The sequence below is a fragment of the Apaloderma vittatum genome, unplaced genomic scaffold (assembly GCF_000703405.1).
Source record: "Apaloderma vittatum isolate BGI_N311 unplaced genomic scaffold, ASM70340v1 scaffold33829, whole genome shotgun sequence".
Classification (NCBI taxonomy): domain Eukaryota; kingdom Metazoa; phylum Chordata; class Aves; order Trogoniformes; family Trogonidae; genus Apaloderma; species Apaloderma vittatum.
In genome coordinates, this window is record NW_009737612.1 from 39,162 (window position 1) to 57,118 (window position 17,957).

The window sequence follows — 17,957 nt, forward strand, 5'->3', positions numbered from 1 at the left end:
TGAAGAGCCAGCTCGGCCAGGCTGCTTCTCACAGGTGCCGGAGAAATCTGGCTTCCACACGATACAGTCGCAGGGGTGAAAGGCCACTCGCTGGTGAAAGCTGGGCTGCCCTCAGCCACTACAGCCAGGCAGGCTTTGCGTACGTGTGACTGCCAACACCACTCCAAGGGTATCCAAACCTAACACCCATTCTTCTAGCAGCAATGGAGGGCAATGCAAAGCTCCAAAGTCAAGTGGGGCCTCGCACACGCCTGGTGTGATCTGAAACAACATCTGCAAATTCATCCAGTGGGAACAGCGACCTGCTGTGAACCCAGGCTCGGAAGCAGCACCTCACACTGCCACACTACTCCTGAGCTCTCCCAGAAAGACTGCATTTCTTCCCTTCTCCCGCAATATTCATTCATTTCCAGTGCACGTGAGCCCTTGGTTCAACTCTCATTCCCACTACCCTTCCTCACAAAACCTGCCTGAGCTAGAGGAGATGCCCTGGCTACCGCAAAGAGATCCACTGCTGTGTTCACACTCTGGAGGATTTTGTCCTTGAGGTGAAAAAATGTGGATTAAAATCTCTCCAGAGCAGGGACACGTCGCTCGCACTCACACTCCTCCAGGCGTGCACACCTCACAAGCACTCAGCATCTGCCCCGACCCACACGCCGGCTGCCTTGCCTTCCTCCTGCCTTGCCACCGGCCACCAAGCCAGCCCTCGCCAGATGTACAGGCATGCCCACACCCTGCCTGCACACAGGGTCATGGTTACACAGAAATTCAGAGCTGGCTGCACACGCACGAGCTCAGGGGCCAGCAAGGACATCTTCCCATGCAGGGACAGGGAGGGACACACGCGCACACAGAGCTGGCACGCCAGGACTCACACCTCACAGGGACACACACGGGTACCCATGGCACAGACCTCACGCACGCCGGAGAGTTGGAGCTCCCACGGCTTTCGGGACACACACAGAAGCCAAGAGACATTATGGCAGGCACTCACTTGGATTTGTTCTCCTCATAGTGAGCACTGGTCTTAATGTATCTGGCCAGTTCTATCTGCATATCGCCGAATAAAGGAACCACCTGCAGCTGCTGGAAAAGAAAACAAAAGATGGTTGAAACACGGCGGAGAGAGAGCCCGTTGCCCCAGTGCAACGCATGGGACTATGAAACCGCATCCTGCGTCTCTGAAGCTATGGAAAGTGTCAGGCTGTTTAAAGCAAGGTGCAACCTGGACCCAGGGTCATTTCACACCTAGGAAGCGACTGAAAATGATCATGAGGCTTTTTGTGTGAGGAAAACCACCCTCTGTGAGTGCTCTGGAGCCGCAGACTCGCCAATACCGGGCTGGTTATGGCCAGAATGGTCCAGTGCTGTAACCAGCCAGAGGAAAGGCTCTTTACAGCAAGAAGAGAGAAGTGTGCTCCTGAGCAGGACTTAACTGCCTCCCATCATAATCCTCCAAGAGCACAGAGGGATGAAAAGCCAGCATGTTGGTATTTTGGTGGAAAGTTGGGCAGCTGTAGGCTGCTTTGATGCCTGGACTCCCAGGGATGTGGTATCTTTCCCCAGGGACTCAGACTGTACTTTAGCACTGTGCCTGCTTGTGATGTGTCTTAAAACTTCTCCACAAAGAGAAAGACAAAGGCTTTGTTTGCCCTTTACACCTCAGGAGGATTTGGATGGGAAATAAATTCGAAGTACACTGAACATACCTCATGCTCAGACTAAGCTTTCAGCTTCACTAAGCTTTCAGCTGCTGCAAATGAAATTCAAGCAAGAGCTACCAACATTTCCTCAATAAAACATGAAGCTTCAACTTCACCAAGCTAAAAAAGCCAAAATTCAGGAACTCCCTGTCTCATTATCACATGCTTCTCAGGCTGACTTGGGTGGAGGATGTGTAATGCTGTCATCAGGGATTCCCAGTGGCACTTTCATAAAAGGTTTAAATGAAGGAATAGTTCACTACTCAAATTCCTGGTCAATCCACTAGAAATTTAATCAGAAGGCAATAAACAGATGTAGTAAGAGTAGTTGGCTTTTTCTTACTGAGATGTGGTAGTCTGGAGTGGTACTTAACTGATGAAGTAAGACCACAGCAAATGTTAGAGAAGTGCGAATGGAAAAAAAAGCTGGACAGGAGAAAGTTGTTCCAAGTAATGAAGATATTCTGCCTGATTCTCTGATGGTCCACAGCACATTGCAATAAACAACAAATCTGTTTGAATGCACCAAGATAATCAAACCCTACAGATTACACTGAGGGCTTGCTTTAAACTGAGATTCAGCTGAATTGGCAAAGCTGAACCAGGGAAAACTTGGAAAACTCCAAGGGATGGCATGATAAATCACCTTTGCAGAGCTGCAGTCCTCAGCAGTGACTGCAGGGTGTTCAACCACCTCATTATCACTCCAGCTATAAGGTTACGGTGTCTGTCCATGGTCCCCATGTTGGCGTTTCAGCCCTACTCTCAGAGCTGTCTCCAGGAGATGATGCAAATAGGGGTAAATAAGTCCCTGCTCGCTCAGGGTGAGGATGCAACAGCTGGTACACCAAGGCTGGCATGAAACCAGCTATCTGGGGTCACCCGTTCCCTCCCCTTGCACAGACCCAGTGCAACACCTATAACCTGCAAGTTGGGGCAATAAGCATGGAGGCATCCTCTACCCCATCACCACAACCAACCTCTTCTTTCAAGCCTCTCAGCAGCTCCCGTGGCACAGTGGCAGGGACAATCCACTTTGCTGAAAGAGTGATGGGGAAGAAGTGCTCTGTGCCTTCTCCAAAATCAGAATCTTCTCATCTTCCCTGATGTGGAGCATATGTTGGTAACAAAACCTAACCTTCCCATCTCAGGAGAAAGATTAATATAGTGGAGACAAAAGGACTCTGGAAGAACTGCTCAAACTCAGTAGGTCTAAAAGAAAACTAGTTGCTTCATCTGGGAAGTGATTCTGCTGTCCTGCTATACTGTCACTCTTTGCTGCCAATACATCCATCCCTTGCCAGATCCCACCGTGCCTTCTATAGCTGACCTGCCCCAAACCTCAAGTGGTTTCTAGCCCCAGCCTGTGTGCAGAAGCAATGGGAAGGAGGCATCATTTCCCACTGCCAGGGCTTGTGAGTTCTTGCAGGCCTTTCACCAAAACCCGGATCTCAGATAAGATAAAAATGCTTCATGAAAGCACCAGGTGAACCCTTTGAGGAACTTGCTGAGCACCTCCAAGTCCCAGGTTGACACAAGGTCCCCAAGCAGCTTTTTCTGTCCTACAGGGAGCACAGTTTATACGCAAAAGACGACTGCCAAATTACACACTGTCCAGCCAGCTGTGTCCCCATCCCTCAGCTCAGCAGCTCACTGGGGGAAAGGGAAGCACAACCACCACCCACACAGACCTCAGCAAAGCAGCCAGGTTTGCCAGTGGCCTGAAAACATGGTGCTCCTCAGGAGCCTGCAAACCTGCCTCAGAAATGCGTGAAGAGGTAGAAATGAGGTCAGTGTGGCACACCTTTCCCTTGTTGACAAAACAGACGGCCCACATGCCATCCCTGTCTTTCACCCCTTGGCAGGGAGCAGGCAGAGCCATAGCGGCAGCCCAGCGAGGACGTGCAGGGTCCTCAGCTCCCACCAGCTCCAGCACCACGGGAGCACAGCCAGCCCCAGGTTCTGCCCACCCAGCCCCAGCCTTGCTGGCACCAAGGGCCAGTGTCACTCATTTTGCCCGTGGTGCACATTCACAGCAATCTCATTCCTCATCCTTCGACCTAAATAATTTCTCAACTCTTTGGGTTTTTTGGGACCTGTAAATGATTCCTGCAGTTTGGTTTTTTTGCTGGTAGTGTGTGCCATGGTATGGGTTGCTTACTCATTGCTCTGCAGTAAACTCCAGCCTCATGCAGACAGGTCACTGACCTTGAAGAATTTGTCTATTTTGCTAAGGTTGATTCTCTTCTTGGCATCCAACTTGTAAATGTTGCTGACATTCCCATCCATGAGATACAGGCCAAACCCCATCACCTGGAGAAAACAGAAAGGCTAGGTTTCACTTGTATGAAGTCAGCAGCACAAGCCAAAGATGGTTCTCCATCACCTTGCATCAGAAAAGACCACTTATAGCACCTGACACTCATGGAAAGACTGTATAAAACATGCACATATCTGCAAAGATGTATATGGCAGACAGAGGACACACAATGGATTGCTTCTGTTTTCTGTGCAAAAACACAGGACGCTCACTTTGCAAACTTGTTTCGCCTCTCTCCCACGTAACAACAACTTAAAAGTCTTCTCCACCCAAAGGCAAACATTTACTCCTGCAGAAGAATTGAAAACATTTAAAATGTTCTCTTGGATTGATTTTTTTTCCCCTTTAATTCAGCACAAATCACCATGGATATTCAAACTACTCACATTATCCTTCAAAGAACCTTAGTTGACTCATACTCTGGTAATGAATGGATTCTCAGGGTAATAGTGACTGCAATCACTGTAATAACTGACTGACAGTAAGGACAAATGTACAAAACAAGAAGATACTTTGGCATGTTCATCTTGAGAGATGTTTAGAGTCAGGAAACCAAACCTGTAAGGATCTGCCTTCTGCAGAGAATCACTGCTGGGAATGACTATTAAGAAGAAAATTAAAGGTTGCAAAGTTGGTGGTGATTTTGGCAGTTACTCAGCTCAAGCCCGTGATCCCACACATCCATTTACAACAGAAAAATGTCTTCCAGCTCTGGAGAGTGCAGGGCACCCACCAGTGCTCTCATCCACCAACTAGAGACCACCGTCACGCATGAGCTTAGTTCCAGGCAGGCAGAGCTGCTGGCAACCGTGGGCACAACTTGGGGAAAAGATACAGAGATGGAGATGGGGAAGAGCAGAGGAAAACGAGAGAGGAAGGAAGATTTTTATATGGGAATATAAGAGAAATCCAGAAAGGACAGCAGAGAAATGACAGAAGGTCCAAATTACAGCAGGAAGAGAGGAAGTAAATGGCACTGCCCAGCAGAGGTGCTGCTTCAGAGCACTAGGTTGGGACATCTCTGACACAAATGGGAGGACTGAGGAATCACAGCAGAAGACACAAAGTAAAAGAGATCAGAAGGGAAACAGGAAGAAGAGGAAGGCAGTTTTGCTGCTGCATGCAAGGAGCCTTCCCATCTCATAGCAACTTGTGTGTCCAGAGGATGCTGGCTCTGCAGAGAAGGGATGCATGGAAACCCAAAGGAGCAAAAAATAAAGAAAAATAAAAGAAACATTGTCCTGGGAAGGAATTTCATTTTACTAAAACAAAAGTGAAACTATGCAAGCACCCAGCCCCTTAAGCGTGTTTGAACCTCACCTTTAGGAGCATGTGTTTCTCACTGGGAGTGAGATACATCTTGTTTTCATAGTAATCCACACAGATGTTGACAATATCAGCCAGCAATTCTTCATAGCCAGGGATAACCTCTAGTTGTTGGTGCAGACACTGAAACATCAACAGAGGCACATTATCCACATGAACAGAGGAACAGCAGAAAACGGGAGAAACATATTTAAAGGATTAACAGTAGAATGATAAGAGATTTATTCAAACCTCATCTGTGTGCCTTTCTTAAGTTACTGGCAGAAGATTCACCTCATGGTCCTACCTATAAGGAACAACCTTCCCTCTGCAGGACAGCTTTTCCCTTCAGATTGATCACAACAGCCAAATATCAGACAGTGAGATGTAAAGAAAGATGCCTCAGAAGCAGACCTTCTCTCTCCTGTCTCTGCAATATTTTACCTAACTGGCAGAAGCTATAGTTTGTGGGATGTGGAGGGCCATGGGGTGTGATCTGCAGTCCCCTTGTAGTTACAGAGATGGCCTGGGTGGATTTCCTGGGGAAAACAAGGGAAGAGGTTTTGGCAGAACCTCCTCCTCCAAGAGCTCTCCATGCATCTTTTAGACCTTAATCTTTGTCTTGACCTAGAGACCTGTAAAGCCACGCAGGATGACCCACGAGATATTACTGGAATTATACAGCCTGACCAAAAGACCATCAGTCAGTGGCAATGACCCGACAGCTACTGCCACATTCCGGTCTGAAGTGCTGTCGGCTTGGCAAGATCATTGCCTCTCTCTACTCATGGAAAGGTTAAGTGGTTCAGAGAAAAGGGACCTGCCTGTGTGATGCGGTTGTGGTTTGCCAGAAACATGGAGAGGTTCTGGGACTCCTGGATGGATTGGGGATCTGCCATCTTCCTCAGAAACTGAGCAGCCCTGGAAGAAAGAAATCCGACATCACCAAGGATCACTCACCCACTGCGAGACTCTCACCACTCATCTTCCCTGTCTGACCTGCAGCCTCAGACACCCCTACAGTACAGCTCTGCTCTTTCCTCGTCTTACCAAGAGGGAATCAAAACAGAACAGGGCTCAGAGATTTGCCTAAACTCACAAAGAGAGCCGATAACAGCGCAGACACCCAACCTCCAGCCTCCTGACATCCACCTGACCTCAATGCTGGGCCCACCACCTGTCCCCACGCCTGCTGCTTCACCCCCTCTTACCTTTTGTAGGCAGAATGGTCATTTTTGACGCTGCACTTCATGTTCTTCAGCTCATCCAGGACAGCGAACATGTTAATGAATTTGCCCAGTGTAAGGAGATAGGCCTCGGAGACGAAGTCCTTCCTCCGCTCAGCATGGCACAGGCGCTTCACCTCGCTGCAGAACCGCTCGATAGCTTTGCGCTGGCAGGCAGCAGGACAGGGTCAGCCCAGCAGTGGCTCATGCATGGTCACTGCACCACCGCTGGGACCCCCCTCCACCCACCGCCTCCTTCCCTTAACAAAATAATGTTTCTGCTGCGGATGGAGGCTCCACGGTCCCTCTTCCACTGTCACTATGAAATGAAGCAGTGTTACGGGCATGCTCGTTCCCTACTTGTATTCACGGGCTAAGCAAGGGACACACAGATTTTCCTTCAGACAGGTCTCAGGGATCTGCTGGTGGCTGCAAGGAAGAGACGTATCAAGGGGGGGGGTCTCCAAGCTGGCCTGGCAGTCAAGGATAGCACAGCCCTGCTTAGGATATGGTAACACCAAAGTAATCAATTATTTTTGTCTCTCTCTTTGACCACTTACCTGAAAATACATGAACTTCATAAGCTTGGTGACTTCTGGCTCCAGGACTTCCACCGTCTTCTCATAAATCTCCACTCGGTTTGGCTGTTCGTTACATTTGACCTGTGTTGCAAAGACAAATCGTCCTTGTCAGCATCGGAATTTCTAACACGGCTGTGGACTGCCATCCATCTTTTGCTTGTATCACATGGAATCCTGTCCCTGCGTGAGGACAAGAGGGACCCAAGAGGGAGTTTGTTCTCAAGGCAGTGGGTGAGAGCAGAAGGCGATAGTTCTCAAGGGTGAAATTCTTCCGTGCATTATAAACAGGTACAATCCTCATTCTCAGAAGTAAGTCTTGTAATGCATTTGTCTAGGGTAGAACACATGCAGTATGGAGTCTGGACTTGTTACCCAATGTGGGAATGTTACATCATGAAGTTATCTGAGACTTGGTGTACGAAGTCACAAGGCATCATGCTACGGATCTGCTATAGCCTCGCTATGATAATTTTGGTCCTGTTGCTGACCCGTTAAAAATCACTGGGCTTGTATGTGGCTAGCAGCTATGAAATGAGTCACCTTCACTGGCATCCTAGAAGGCTAGATTTAAGGACTTACTCAGCTGTCATCTATCTCATTTCTGAACAGTTACTTCGTGTCATTACCAAACTTTTAGGGAAAACCCCAGTTGCCCAAGGCAATGCATCTTGCTGTCTCCCTCTGCTTTTGTTTTCAGTTATTGCTGACACAAGGTTGTGAAGGGGCTGACGTCTCTAGTGCGAATTTAGTAGCCCAGCAGCTGATCCCACAGGGTGCAAGGGAACAAATCAGCTGCCAAAGTAGCTTTGCCTTCTCTGTCATGGGGAATGTGATGTCCCTGCCCTGGTGTTTCATACGACAGTCAGGCAATGTTGATGGGCATGAGGATGCAGCTCGCGGTAGGGAGGAGTGATGCACATTTAGGTGTAGGCTCTGTTCTTCACCTGTAAAACCAAGGAGAGGTGCGTATGACTGCACAGCCAGGCTGGGGGGCTGAGAATAGGATCCCCCCAGCTGCAGCCATGTGCTCCATGGCAAAGCACAGGGGTCATTCCAAGATCAAATCTGGTGAATCTTGTAAATGAACCCTCTCCCGAGGCATTGGCTGCTTTTCTGTCACACGTGGCACTGTTTGCAGCCCTGGTGAGGAGGACAGGGCAGAGACCTCACTAGCTGTGAGGCACTTGGAGAGGCACAACGTCGTGGCGGGGACTGGGATGGCAGGACACTAAAATGCTAAAACAGATTATCATTAGCACTGTCTTGCCATCAACTCAGCCACAACTTGCCTTCCATCAGCATAGCCAGGAGAGGCAATAGCAACGCAGCATCAAATATAAACGGCAGATACACAAATATCCAATCAGCAGCAGAAATCTGCCTCTGGCTGGGTCTCATGAGACCATCAGCAGAGTACAACCCGAGAGGAACTGAGGTTTGACCTTTCCTGGGGAATCACAAATGGGGACATTGCCAGCCATGTGGAAATATATTTTCTTCTGGCTCTGCAGAAGCGCTGCAAACCCTTTTATCTGTAGGGTTAATGGAAGCGCACTGCACCCGCCTCAACGCGTTGTCAGTCAGCATTTCGCAGTGCTCCAGCACGTGTTCACATTGCGGGAGACAAGCTCTGAGTTGGAGTCTGAATCATGATCAGTGGGCCATGTGGGAAACCTTACTCATGTCTGTAGGTGTTTGCAGGATGAAGCCACCAAAATCCAGGTTGGAGAGAGAAGGACTATAAATCAGTTGAAGCAGAACTAGCAGTAGAGGAGGAGGGGGAGATCAGGATCCTGGGGTATATCAGCAAAAAGAAAGGGCATTTGGGGAAACATTTCTGGCATATTGAAGTGTTCCTTCACATATCCTGGCACAACACCTACAATTCCAGGGCTCCCACAGGAGCAGAGAGAGCACTCCTGTGTCTGGGCAGCAGTCTGGGATGCTGAAACCTGTCCCCACTGCCTAACCTGCTCCGTGCAAGTCAGGGAGAGCCTGAGTCTGCCACATCTTGAGACATCCTGCTGTTTTCATCCCAGGCTGCCTGGGCTCCCTTCTTCACACAACACAAGAGTCTCAGTCGGCACTGGGGCAATTTTTAACTGATTTTTAACTGGGGCAAATTTTAACCAATAAGATGAAGTTCCTTTTACCATGCAATAGTATGATGCCACACAATGATATTAGGAAAGCATGATTTAAAAAGTCAGTGGTCTCTTCTCAACCTTTCTATCTGCCTCAGTCTTCTCTGCATTTTTGTTCTTCTGACTCCAGTCCAAACTAACCCACACTGAAGACAAAACCAACTAGGTGCTCTGCGAACATCCCTGCCTGGGAAGGGCTTAAATACCTGAGGGATGGCTCGTGAGCAGCTCCTCCACGTGTAAAGCATCACAGCGTACTCGTGGCCTTCTTCCAGCATTTCATTCTGAAAAACAGAGAGGATTGCTGGGGCAGGGCACACACCACAAGGTCAGCATCGCTGGGGCAGTGCCTGGGGGACTCACCATGCTGGAGTGCACTGTTGCCTGCTCGATGTACCTGGCAATGCCGGTCACAAAGGCATTTCTGTCTTCAAAGTTTGTGTCAAAATTAGCCTATGGGTGAAACAGAGAGAGATGGAGATTAAAGTACAGCTAGCTTTTTGCTCACCTGATACAGCCTCACATGGGATGTGTTGCAAAAAGCAGAATCAGTTGGGCTTCTGGTGCATGGGAACAGCTTACAAACAAATTGAGGTACTGCACCTCTAGGTCTGAAGCAGATTCACACACGTGCATTAGAGAAAATCCTGTGGATTTTACGTATGAAAATATGGCAATCAAGACTGACAAACCCTTGTAAAATCAAGGCAAACCAGATGTGAATCAGTTATGGGGAGCTGCAGCTACACCAGAGGGCAAACCTACAACAGTTATTCTAAGGATTGTAGCTTGGTAACTCAAAGACAGATGCAGTCTTACTAATTTCTATTTGTGCCCTGGCTGCTAGGGAAATACCACATCCTGTCAACAGGAATTGCAAAGAATAAACACACACAAAGGGCAGGGAACGAGATGTCTGGAAAACATAAATATGAAACTCAGCACTCTTCCAGATGCTATTATCAGCACTAGTGCTGCTCTTGCAGGCAAATACTTTGGGAAGAAAAGTTGTTTTGGAAGTTGAGCTACTGCTTTGGGTTGGAACAGGAGAGCAAGAAAGTGCATGGCAGGGCAGGGGATGAAGCAGCAGCTCCTCAGTGTCTGTGCCGAGTGCCTGTTCACACCCTCTGTACTTGGGTAATTTCCTCTGCGAAGGCTGGCTGGTGGCATCTGCTGGAGGGCAGAGGCTACAGAAGTCCTGGATGCCCAGAGCCCCTCCTTGCAGCGACATTAGCATTGCAGCAACCATGGTTTTTCACCTCAGTAACTGATTTTCTGAGTTGGAAAACTGGGAGTATAGACCCATGGCCATGGAGCTACTCTTCTTAATGCCTCCAGGATGTCACATGTGACAAGAGAAGCTGAGGCTGCCTATGCATTTCTGGCTAGCAGGGGAGAGGGCTCCCTGCAGATGAAGCAGGAAGAGGCAACAGTCTTGATCGGTATCTCTAGATCCAGTTCAGATTTTTAGGCCCAGGGGTGTGCAAGCACTTATGGCCCTTAAAGGAGGCTGTGCCATAAGGCTGGACCTTAAGCCCCTCACAGGACACAAGCCAGCACAATCTGAAGAAAAGATAAGCAAAAATGATATGAAGATTTTCCAGAGAGAGTTGAAATCTGAACAGCCCTGAACTGCCTTTGGCTCTGATAACTTGTAGAGATACACCACTGAACGAGCTCACAAATCTGACCTGGTGAAAGAGATACTGTAATTTCAGACCTCTGCATACAGGACACAGCAATCTCTGTGCGGGTGTATTTGTACACTGCTGCGGGTAAGTAATGAATTCAGGAGTGGCAGGACGGAGAAAGTAACCCCATATTATATTTAACCCTGGGTGTGTGCTATAGGGCAGGGTGTGGTGAGGTGGCCAAGCAGCTGAGGCATCCCACTGCGGATCTAAAAGCAGGAGTTTGAGCCTTGCCCTGGGCTCATGCCAAGCTTTGCTTGGTCAGCACAGCTGCAGCTAGATCTGTGGTTGTTGGAGGCAGAGAAGTGGTTGTAGCGACTGCCCTCCCTTGCATGCCATCAGCTCCCCAGACCAGCAGCTCCAGCTGTGCTAGTGACACAGGCCGGCCACAGTCAGGCAGGACTTTGATTTTGACCTACTTACATGCATGCACTACCCTAAAAAGGAAGCACAGAAATACGTGCATGACAAAACATCGCTGAGAACTTTCTGCTGTTATCACAAATCCTATCTTCTGCTTCTTACCCGTTGGTGCAGTCTGCTTCTCATTTTCTAACATCTCTATGTCTTGCTCAGCCTTAGATATCCCTTTCACCAATCTTTAGCACTTTCCTTTAAAAGCTTTGGGAAGAGATTTGTGCCTAGATCTGTTTTAACGTTTTCTAACCATGGTGAACCCCGGATGCTTTCAGCTAGTTCTCACAGCACCAAGTGCCCCTGTGCTTTGCATAAGCTACTGAAACAGCCCTCCCTGCCCCACCAGCTCTGGGAGCTGAAGGTACCTGGTACATGATGGAGGACGGAGGCGGTTCGATGCATGGCTGCTGGTCTGGAAGAGGCAGCTCCTCCAGTAAGTCCACGTTGGACAAGGCATCCTCTAGCGTGACGTGAGTGGTCATGGTTCTGGATGTTCAGTTTCCACGCTAAATCCAGAGGAAAAGAGAGAGTGATAGACAGACAGACAGCAGCCAGAAGACTGAGCAATATCAAAGGACAAAACTGGAACCACGGTGAGCCGGCACTGCAGGAGACATGATCCTGGTTTATCTTGTTTTCCTTTTCTTGTGTATTTAACCTACATCTCTGTGTCATCTCTCCTTCTGTGATTCAACAGCAGAGCAGGACTGCAAAATAAGAGGAGCCCAACTCCCCACCCATGCCTTTCTCTGCTTCTCTATGCAAAACTGCTTCAGATGGAGCACAGCTGGGTGCTGCAGTGCAGCTTTAGCAGCCTCGAGTGAAAGCGTGTGCTCTGAAATGCAAAGCGGCGCTATCAAAAATATCTCTCGAAACAGCATGGTTAGAATGGTATGAGTGATGCTGACACTCACATGCTTTCCCTCTCACACACAGGGAACAGCACTAGAAACTGTAAACAACAAACTGGATTCTCGAAGGTGAACCAGAAAGGATCGAGTGCTGCGCAGGCAGGCTGTGGCACTGCAAGCAGCAAAAAAAGAAGGTGCCATTAAAAATATTTTTCCCTGCTTTTACCACACACACGGTGTTCCCTGCCCAGTCCCAGCCTGCCACAGAGCTGTCAACGGTGCCAGCTACACACAAAACAAAAAGCAAAAGGAAATGTTTCTGATATCCTACTGGCACTTACCCTACTGGGAACCTCCGGACAAACCTCTACATCCCTTATCTCCTCTGCCATTCACTTTTGCTATAAGAGCACAAGCACGGAGAGATGGCTGCTGTCACCCCGGCCGAGCGCTTCTATAATCACATCCACAGGGCTTCCCCAGTTAATACCTAATCCATGTGCAATAGCTGTGGCCAACCTACAGCTTGTGTCCCCTAGAAAAACATGCCACTGCATTTAAACATTTGCAGAGACAGAACTCCCTTTAAATATTGACTTGTCATTCGATTAGCAAATCGCACTCCCCAGTGCTTTTTTCCCCACTCAGAGCCTGTCTAGTTTCAACTGTGAGACAAGTTCTATTGCTCTGATCTGCAAGCCAGTAGAACTCTCTATTATTGAAATTCCCATCCAGATACTCAAAGATTTCAGTAAAACATCCCACAACCTTTGCTTCAGCTCTGGCAAGTGGACTGAACTCTTTGCCTGCCTTGTTTCCAATCCTTTAATCATTTATTTGGCTTTTCTCTAATCTTGATCCAATTTTGCAACTTTTTTGCGGAAGTGCAGACACCAAAGCAGGTCACAAGGCTGCAGCCATGTCTGCACAAGTGCAGATACAACAACAACATAACCTCTCTCCTTGCCTACAATCACACCAGCTCCTTTGTTCACAACAGCATCTCTATGGGCTTTGGTATTCATCCGATTATCTGCTACAAATCCCCTAGGTCTTTTTTTTTTTTTTTTTTCCCCAGTTGAGTCACTGTTTCCAAGTTTGCTTTTCATTTCCAGCACTGGGAGCATGAAAGGACTATGGCTCTGGGACATCCATAGACAGACACACATGCGCCTGGCAAAGACCACAGCCAAGGGGGATGCACGCTGTGTGCAGTCCTGTGGCAGCTTTATGTTGGGTGACAAGAGGGACGAGGCTGCTGCTGTTCCACTTGTTATCATTGCTGCCTGCACGTACAGGCTGCAAGAATACCTATGAGCCTGGTAAAACCCATTCCACCTCCACAAATGCCTCCCCAAGGTACTAGGCAGCTGAAAAACAGGCTTGGTTATACCTGCAGCTGAAGCACCATGAAACAAGGGCTGGGAGAAAAACATCTCAAGCAACGCTACGCTCAAATTTCTGTTTCCTCCTTCGCTAGTTTTTGCTAAAATGGTTTCCTGTTACAAATTGCAGCAACTGTCAAAACCAGGCATGATGGCTCTGCACGCTGCAGGCAGAAGCAGCTTCCTCCCCACCAGCGAGCTCTGCGCTGCTCTGCAGCCCCACAGACCTCCTCAGCTGCCCACTGGTCCCCACCACCATCCTCCAGTGTGGCAAGACTCATCTCTGAGCACCCAGAACAACACGCCTGGCACCCACACATGCTTCATTACATACTTCAGGCTTGGGAAGGCAAAAACTTTCCATTTTATTACTTTGAGGGTTGTTGCTGTTCATTTGGGTTATTTTCTCATTTTTCTGTAAGTCAGACTCCTGTGGCCATTTGTTCAAGGTGTGGGCAGTTTGCTGGCATCAAAGACCCTTCCCCAATAACCCTGTGACACTCAAGTAACAAGTGACAGGGCAAGTTACACCAGAGGAGGTTTAGATCAGATACTAGGAAACAATTTCTTCACCGAAAGGTTGTCAATCATTGGAACAGGCTGCCCCAGGAAGTGCTTGAGTCATCATCCCTGGATGTATTTAAAAGACACAGGTATTTAAAAAACATGTAGATGTGGTGCTTAGTGACATGGTCTAGTGGTGGACCTGGCAGTGCTGAGTTAACAGTTGGACACAATGACCTTAAAGTTCTTTTCCAACTTAAACGCTTCTATGATTCTATACCAGAAGATGCGGTCCTAAATACAGTGTCAGGGTCCTGCTGTGCCAGACAGCACACAAACCTGCAAGATTAGGCCAGTCCCTGCCCCAAAGGAAAGAGGCAGGATGCAGAAACAGAGGAACAGAAAAGGAAGTGTTAAGCCACAGTGAGCGAGCGGGTGCAATCGGCCGTCGGCCCCACGCTGTGCTTTGCCATGGCTGAGCAGGGTGCAAGAATGTGGGAGTAGATGGAAAAACTACACAGACTTTGTGGGTTTAACAGATGAGTCTTCGCAGGAACTCCCAGTTTAAGTTCTACGCTTTCTCAAGCCCAATAGCAAAACCAATGGAGGCTACAGGGAAAAGTGTGGTCTGACAGGACTTTCCCTGGGTCTCATACCCACAGCACGTGGCAGCAGACAGCAACCTCACAGTTAGAGTGGGTGATGGAGTGGTTACTGCTCCAGGGCCAGCAGACCTGAGGTGATCCTCACCTCAGATCATCCATGGAGGAGCAGCCTTGCGTAATGCTCCATCTGCCTGTGCCATGGCCCCTCGGGGTGGCTGTAGGGCTGGTGAGAGCCCTGCTCCTCGTTGGGATCCACCGCCCATCTAGTAGTTAGAGAGGCTGTGCACTGGTACAAAGGCTGGAAAGGCTCTGAAGGTATCATCAGTCATTGCTTGGCCCAGTCTGTGAGGCACTACGTGGTGTCTTCCCACCACAAGGGCTGCCTGGGAGAGCTGAGAGGGAAAAGTGCCACTGCCACAGACCCACGCCACCCTCCCTCACCTTCCTGCAAAAAGGTTTCTAACACAAATGTGCTGGGGCTGCCCTGGCAAATCCAGCTTCATCCCCTCAGTCCGGCCATGAGAGGAGCAGCCATTAGGTAACATGGCAGAGATCAAGAGGCTCCAGCCCAGGAAAGACGAGAATCCCTGGGGACCCTCATCAAAAAGTCCTCATTAAGCCTTAACTGCCATCCACCACCTGGGCCTCACAGCAGGGGCGGCTGCGCAGGCAAGAGGAGTCAGCCCACGTTGGGGTTTGCTGCCGGTGCTTCAGTGCACGTGGCCATGGGGCTGGTGGCAGCGCAGCAGCCTGCTCAGGAACAGGGCTTTTTTTCCGCCCTAACACATGCACAGTGGGGTGAGGCTTTCCCTCACACACAGGAAGCATATCCTGCCTGTGTGGACTCAAACACAGCCACACTGGCTGCTGGAAGCTGTCTCACAAAACAACTCTCTTCTCCATATGCCCTTGTTGGTCAGAGAAGCCAAAGTCTCTCCAGCCCTGTATGTATTTGCAAAACTGAGCATGAGGCTAGCAGAAGTCAACCCCACCCCAGTGAAACCCTGGAGATGGATGCAGCCATGGGGCTGACGAGCTCTGTTGCTAATGAGCATCAGTGTTAATGAGACCTGCCCACACTTTCTGCCCATCTGCTGCAGGAACTTCTCCCCATCCCACATCTCAATTGCAACTTCTCTGGCCATCGTTTACATCTTCTGAAGCCAAAGGACCACACAGAAGCACTGGGACTTCTGGACACCACACGGAGCTGGCCATGCAGCGTCCATGCACAGGGCATGGCCCCACCACCCCAAAATGGAAATCAAGAGTTCCTGACTCCATTTTGGCAGGAGCCTGGCGGGTAGTTTTAACAGACGGCATAGAAAGGCTTTGAGAAGGAGCAAAGCTGGACATCCCAGATGTGTGAACTTGCAGGGCAGGTCCTACCTTCCCTGCCAAAATGCTTGCCCAGAAGTATCAGTGCAGTATCACCCTGTTCGCAGCAAGAAGAACAAAGGAGACTTTATTGTTAGAGTTGCTTGGGGGAACAAAGAAAGACTTTTAAAAGCATGGCCACAAAGAGTATGTTGCATGCATGCACGCTCGGCTTCAAAGCTGCACAGCTGAGAGCTCTGGGGAAGTGGCACGGGCTGTTTCGTTTTTTCAGCTCGCCTGCTCCTACAGCAGATGTTCATGATGGAGCTGCAGGAGCTACCAAGAGCAGGAAAGGAAGCAAGAAAAGAAGGGGAATTGCCCAGGGGATTGGCAGTAAGACAAGCCCTGCAAGGCTAGGGTGAGACGAGGAGATGGCAATATAGAAAAGGAGGGCAAACTTCTTCTGGCCACCTCCTGAGGACCTGGGATTCTTCTCCAACCCCGATGCACCATCCATGTGACAATGTTTCTCCCTCCTATTCCAAAACAGCATCTAAGCAGTGGTCAGCAATCATCCCAGCCCAACAAGTACCCCAGCAGACTGATGTCTCAGGTACATAAAAGCAGATTGTTTCTGGTATCCACTGTCTCACAGCAAGAGGAAGATGAACGCTCCTTGCCACTAATGTATTTTTAGTCAAGAAGAACTTCAGGGTGAAAAAGTTCAGTTCAACCCTAAAATGCACAGGATTAAAGTGTCCTACGTTCTAGGATGCATGTCATCAACCTCTTCTCTCATGCTGTAAGAATTACTGGCAATTGCAACCACCACCAGTCAGGAGGTTCTCTGCAAATAACTAGAGCCAGGATGACGGGGCTGGCAGAGTTGGGCTCTGGCCCTACACAGACACAGATGTTAATAACCACAAAATTGCCCTGCCCGTTAAAAAAGGGAGCCAAATTGTACAACTCCTGAAGCTGTTTTTCTGTATCTCCATTCTACATTTTCTGCCATTCCATTAGGGCAGAGTTCCAGACATTTACACCATCCGTGTTTCTCAATAACACAATTATTTTGGAATTTATTTCTTTTAGAATAGCTTTGTCATTTTTTTTCTGGTGCCAAAAAAAGAGGGTCAAGGAAGGAGGGAGGTATAGGAAGCTACATTTCCAATATAGTTGAGAAATTCAGAGCAAGTTTACAAGCAACCCCATTGCTGACAGTTAAAGTGCTTCTTGGGAAACTAAATCATACAGGACAGCACTGTTAATAGCTGTCCACTTACTGATCCTCCAAACCCAGTCTTGCTATTTTTCATGCAAAGGTGATAATTGTTAATAAAATTCTTATCAGGAAATCAGCATAATCTGCTTCGCTCAAGAGGCCCTGGTCAGAAAATGGAAGATTTTTCCATATTCCTTGGGCTTCATTAATAACAATTAACTGTACGGAGAAAATGAGAGAATTATCCTCCACAGCGTATTACCCTAGAATTATACAGCTGTGACAGACACAAAAATACTGGGCTAGTCACCCATGGCAGTGACTAACCCCAGGCAACTGCCATCATGCAAAACACGAGGGTGCTTTCTCTTCGGTATCTGTGCAGGGCAGGAGAGGGGCGGAGGGTTTAGCGACTCAGCCTAATTCTTTGAGATCTTTGTGATCCAACCCCCCCAGTCAGGCACCCCCGGCGGAAAGCGGCAGATGGTGAAGAGGGACAAGCTCTGCTGCTGGCAGTGTCCTCTGACAGCACACGCAGCCGTCACCCTTCCCCCTTCTCCAAAACACCCCTGAGCACGCAGGGAGGTTTCAGGACGTGCCTCTTTTTCTTCTCATTCCTTCCCGGTCCTGCAGAAATTTCCTGCAGAACCCACCCGTGGCTCCCCGGGCGGGATGCGGCG

At 48.9% G+C, this 17,957-nt stretch overlaps 1 protein-coding gene across 2 annotated transcripts in view; it reads right to left on the reverse strand.

Moving 5' to 3' along the window:
- CYFIP2 (cytoplasmic FMR1 interacting protein 2) overlaps window positions 1–11,872 on the reverse strand; it is a 41,918-nt gene extending 30,046 nt beyond the window's left edge. Inside the window, exons 1-9 of one of the 2 annotated variants that reach the window (XM_009877389.1) lie at window positions 11,756–11,872; window positions 9,646–9,735; window positions 9,489–9,566; window positions 7,118–7,219; window positions 6,543–6,724; window positions 6,156–6,252; window positions 5,347–5,475; window positions 3,915–4,019; window positions 998–1,089 (exon numbers count right to left, since the gene is read on the reverse strand). In XM_009877389.1, coding sequence (XP_009875691.1) covers window positions 998–1,089; window positions 3,915–4,019; window positions 5,347–5,475; window positions 6,156–6,252; window positions 6,543–6,724; window positions 7,118–7,219; window positions 9,489–9,566; window positions 9,646–9,735; window positions 11,756–11,872 — 992 coding nt within the window. The remainder of the gene's footprint in view (window positions 1–997; window positions 1,090–3,914; window positions 4,020–5,346; window positions 5,476–6,155; window positions 6,253–6,542; window positions 6,725–7,117; window positions 7,220–9,488; window positions 9,567–9,645; window positions 9,736–11,755) is intronic. The other variant, XM_009877390.1, reaches the window with a different exon arrangement.
- Between the last annotated feature and the right edge of the window lie 6,085 nt (window positions 11,873–17,957).